The sequence below is a fragment of the Cyprinus carpio genome, unplaced genomic scaffold (genome assembly GCF_018340385.1).
Source record: "Cyprinus carpio isolate SPL01 unplaced genomic scaffold, ASM1834038v1 S000006627, whole genome shotgun sequence".
In the NCBI taxonomy this organism is placed as follows: domain Eukaryota; kingdom Metazoa; phylum Chordata; class Actinopteri; order Cypriniformes; family Cyprinidae; genus Cyprinus; species Cyprinus carpio.
Window position 1 is genome coordinate 85483 of NW_024879259.1, and position 4767 is coordinate 90249.

The following is a 4767-nucleotide window of genomic DNA, read 5'->3' on the forward strand; positions in this document are numbered from 1 at the left end:
TTAGTGTCAAACAGATCCTGTCAAGTTTGGGGTCTATGAGATTTACAGTCTCTGACTCTCATACACTTTTAGGGCAGAGAAGAAGAAGATCAGAACAATCATCATCAAACATCAGAAGTTACTATTATATAGCCATCTGCCATGTTGGATGAAGAGATCATGCATAAAAAAAACTCAACACACTAACAGCCTGTAAATTGAGAGAGATTAATAGAGTCAAACATAAATGATAGAGTGATGTTGTATTTACGATGTCAGAATGAAATGGTAAAGACAGAAGCTGTTTCTGTGGTTTCTGTCGGCTCTGACACTCTGGGACATAATTGTAGGAAGCTTTATGGTTAAGTATTTGGGGTGCTAAAACAATGGTTGATAGCTCCCAAGTAGGTTTGAACCATGGCCACTGAAAAAGTTGCTTTGTATCCTAAATATCCTATGCTTTAAAAAAGGATCTACTCAAAAAGTTGAGTTCAGGCACATAAAAATACATTTATGGTCTATGACAAATGGGTAAATCTGGAAGTAAACGGTGGAATAATATTGTTTATTTCTTTTTTAACATCCGCTTTTTTTGTGTGTGAACACATCTGTGCATTGACTCAAAGTTTTGGAATTTTCTCTCTGTTCTCTTAAACAGTGAGATAATATAGTTGTCGGTTTTATGGTTTACTGGTATTAACACCTGCAGCTTGAGCGGACTCATCACTCATGCTTTTATGTTATGGTAATTTTGTCACACAATCTGGATGCCAAATATGCAGTTCAATACTTGTTGCTTTTTTAAAACATCTTACATCATGCAGTGAAGCTGTCAGCACTATTAATCTAAAACAGAAATAAACCCCTGACTCAGGTGGGCTTTAAGATGTGCGAATTCTGCTGTCGTTCAGGGAATAGTATGTGTGAGAGAATATGTCTTAACAATATATGTCAAAAAAGAGGGGGGAAAAACAGCAGATGAGAAAAATGAGATAATGCGAAAAAAGATTGTTTATATTTGATTATTCATAATGAAATGAAAGGTGAATAGAAAACCATTAAAAACTGTCAAGTCAAAAAAAAAAAAAAATAAATCTAATAAAAAAATACATATAAATGATATTTAATAATGAATTATTACAGGCATTATGTATGTATGCATGTATTTATGCCATTAATGTTCCTTAAATTAAATATATTAATTAACCTCTTAGCTTATACTGAATATTAATAGTCTAACAGTATAAGCCAAGACATTAATTTAAATATCACACACTGAAATCTGACCTATTGTGTGCTTTGGAAGAATGAACACATCTAATGCAGCAATGTGGCATCTCAGAAAGGTTTGACAGCTGTCATTTACACAATGCATATTCTAAACCAAATCAAAGCACTGTTGTTTAACCTCTTCTCATAACGTTTGAAATGTATGAGTGTTTTGCAACGGGATCTAAACTGGGGGACATGATTTATGATTTATGAACACACACGTCACTGTTTATATATGTGAACTAGAGCACGGCGGTAGTTTGTCTCAGGGTGCTGTATGGATGGAAGGTGATGTCATCCGAACACTGACCATCTGATCCATTGTGAGGTGGAAAACTGGTTCATGGAAAAGACAAACTGCTCAGTTCACTGAATCTCTGCTTATAAGTGTCAGATCTTACATTCATGTCTGTCTTCGTATTCCTAGACAACAAGTGATGGAATTTAGTAGTAGCAATGTCAAGGTCATTGATTTTATTTTCAGTCATCCACTATCTCTATTTCTTATCAATTCTGACAAATGTTCTCTGGAGGTCTGACCTTCATAGATTTTCATAGAGCTATCCATTACATCTCTTGCATTAAAGCGATTTTTTGTGCAGAACACAGAAAAAGATTTTTGTTTCCCATTGGCTTCCACTGTGTTTTTTGTCCTTACAATGGAAGTTAATGGGAACCAAAACAGTTTAGTTACCAACATTTTTCAAAATATTTTCATATATGTTTCACAAAATAAAGAAATGCATATAGAATGATATGAGGGCAGAATTTTCATATTTGTTGGGCAGGCTATCACTTTTATGTCCACCAAGTGGCGCCATACAGACAACATGCATGATAGTATGCCTTTCATATTTCATTACTTGCAATCATTTCAATCGTCAAGTCACTTTACTTGTAATTTATTATCAGTATATACACTTTTGTCTTTGATAATGATGTCATGGTTTATTTTAAGCCACTATGGTTTCTTTTATAACCTGCTTGTCAAAGGTGTCCTCTCAGCTCAAAATAAAATAAAACAGTGATTTTGTGAACACATTTATTTGGACCAAATAAACAGTTTTGTGAGACAATTTTTTTAATTACAAAATTGTTTCAAATGTTAAAGGTGTCAGAAGTTTACTTTTAGAATCACATAAACTGACCATAACCTCTTTCAAAATGTGCTCTACATAAATCAACTACTTACTGTACATGATTGGCATAAACAAAACAATATTTACACATCATGCATTGTTAAAATGACTTTAAATACGCTGAGAAATATAGATAGCAGCTTTACAGCCAGCCTGTATTGCTGTTTTCAGAAGGAAATATCCTGGTACCTATAGTGGAAAAACAAAGTTAAAAAATACTTCAAATGCAACAACAACAACAAAACTAAAACATACATTTCATATGAAGCAAACCAACATATCAAACTCACCGACTCAGCATCATGCTCCAATCCTGTGTCATGATGTTCTATTTCATCATCACGAAATTCTTTAATAAGCTGATAAAATTTTAAACATTAAGTTTATGTCTCAGTGTGAATTTTAGATATCTACCTTTTTGCATTTAGCTAAAAAATTTTTTGAAAGAAGTGATGATTTTAAATGCTGTACTATAAGTGTGCATGCATAGCACTGGTATAAATACACACATTACCTGTAGTAACTCTGTGTATCTCTCTGGGTCAGCCTCCATTAGTGTTCGGATTTGGCTGTTGTAGTGCTCTGAGATGCTCTCCTCCACTGCAACAGTGCATGCCATAGCCCCTTCCTTACCCAGAAGAGCAGTACAGGCCCCTGAAACCACAGAGGTAGAAGCAAATTATCACAAAGCATAATGCAAAAGCAAGTAAATAAACATACATAGTTATAAACATACCTAATGCAAACCCAGCAATATTCCATAATGGCAACAATAATGTTGGTCGAACCCGATGCTCTCCAAGGATCTCATTAAACCTTTCCAAATGCATTTTCTCTTGGTCCCACATATGCTGCAAAGTACATTTCAGTCAGTTACTGCATTAACCTGCAAAAGTGCATTTAAAGACTAATGTTCAGTACCTGGATTAGAGGCCCTGTCTGAGTTCTTCCAAGAACTGCCATCTGCCCAGCGTAGATGCGATTGGCTCCGTACTCTCCTGCATGATCAACCCTCAACATACTGTCCAGCATGGCTTTCTCCTCTTCATCACGTGGTGGAGGAAGGACACTGTATCTTCTGGATGACACTGAGCCATTTACTGCACACATACAAACAAAATAACTCTGTAAGAAAAAGAACACATTCACTTTGCCTTTAAATACACTAAAGCTTGAACACACCTTGTCACTGATTATTATTACTATTCCTACATCTTAAAATAATAGTAATCACTTTACTATGAAACAGCACTATTTTTATCACAAACTCAAAAAACTACATAATTTGGACAGAAAACAATTACATATTAAATTTAATGCTTACTGCATTGTTCGGTTTAAACAGAGTAACAGGGTTTTATACCTGTTTTAAAATAGATATGTACACAATTTTAACATGGTTGAAAAAAAAAAGTCAAACAGAAAATAAATAGAAACCTAGATAAAAAAAAAATCGAAAATTTTCTGAATGTTATGCAAGCAATTCCACAACTAACCACTTGTTGAAAGGGAAAAAAGGCATTATTTTGTACCGAGTTAGCAAAGTATACATTAGGTTATTAAATAATGTGTCTGAAATTATCGTGATTCACATATCACATATCTGCAAACAAAAGTTATTACTTTTATTTTAGCCCTCATCTGCAAGTAACTATCTGAAATATTGAGAGAAACTTCAAATTTTCCAAAATAAAAAAAAAATCATGTCACATAAATCAAAACAATCTAACCTTTACAAATCATCTAAGTTTTGACTGTTATAATTCCTATGTTAAGGCCATCAATACAAGCTATCATTTGAGCAGTATTACAGCTGAAGTTCGAAGAACTGTTTTCTTGACATCAGTGTGAAGCAGCTGTCATTACATACACGCGTTTACCTCTGTTTACAGCACGACAGTTCCTCGCGCTTGACGGACAGAAAGCACGACTAATGTCCAGTCTCAAAGCACACTGCGCGGCTCTCTGCATGTCTAGAAATTATACAATTATATATCTAAACTGTAAACAGAAAAGGTATATTAACGTTGAAGGTTGTGGCGCATATAAGTGACGTCATCGCGTCGCTAAGTTCGTGCACGTGCAGACGTCGGGTGTTTGTGTGATGTCGGTGGGCATCACTTTTTTTAAAGACAACGATAGCAAACTAAGAAAACTTTTTGTAAAGCAAGGTATCACAATATATTACATAATGTGTATTATAGGTATTATAAAACTCTTCGGTATTCCTCTTAACGCCCCATAGGTGGCACTGTCACACAAATGAGTCCAGCAAGTCTTTTAGTTTGGTTACTAAATGTATGGACTGAAGCAGTACAGAATACATTTCTCAGTAGGGCAGCTAAACTGTCCAGCACCAGACATTTTCCCACCTGAT

At 34.8% G+C, this 4767-nt stretch overlaps 1 protein-coding gene across 1 annotated transcript; it reads right to left on the bottom strand.

Moving 5' to 3' along the window:
• Nucleotides 1-2279: 2279 nt before the first annotated feature.
• coq7 (coenzyme Q7 homolog, ubiquinone (yeast)) lies at nt 2280-4459 on the bottom strand. The gene is made up of 6 exons (XM_042755033.1): nt 4271-4459; nt 3312-3490; nt 3127-3241; nt 2905-3044; nt 2681-2749; nt 2280-2579 (listed from the first exon to the last, which is right to left on the bottom strand). The coding sequence occupies exons 1-6, from the start codon at nt 4359-4361 to the stop codon at nt 2502-2504; spliced, it is 672 nt and encodes a 223-aa protein (XP_042610967.1). The 5' UTR covers nt 4362-4459; the 3' UTR covers nt 2280-2501.
• Nucleotides 4460-4767: the final 308 nt, after the last annotated feature.

What these genes read in the sequence shown, in the direction of transcription:
- coq7 (XM_042755033.1), bottom strand. Translation starts at nt 4,361, where the DNA reads ATGCAGAGAGCCGCGCAGTGTGCTTTGAGACTGGACATTAGTCGTGCT. An exon ending in AGACAGGGCCTCTAATCCAG is followed by an intron (nt 3,242 to 3,311) that starts GTACTGAACATT and finishes TGTACTTTGCAG; the next exon opens with CATATGTGGGACCAAGAGAA. An exon ending in TGGAGCATGATGCTGAGTCG is followed by an intron (nt 2,580 to 2,680) that starts GTGAGTTTGATA and finishes TTTCCACTATAG; the next exon opens with GTACCAGGATATTTCCTTCT.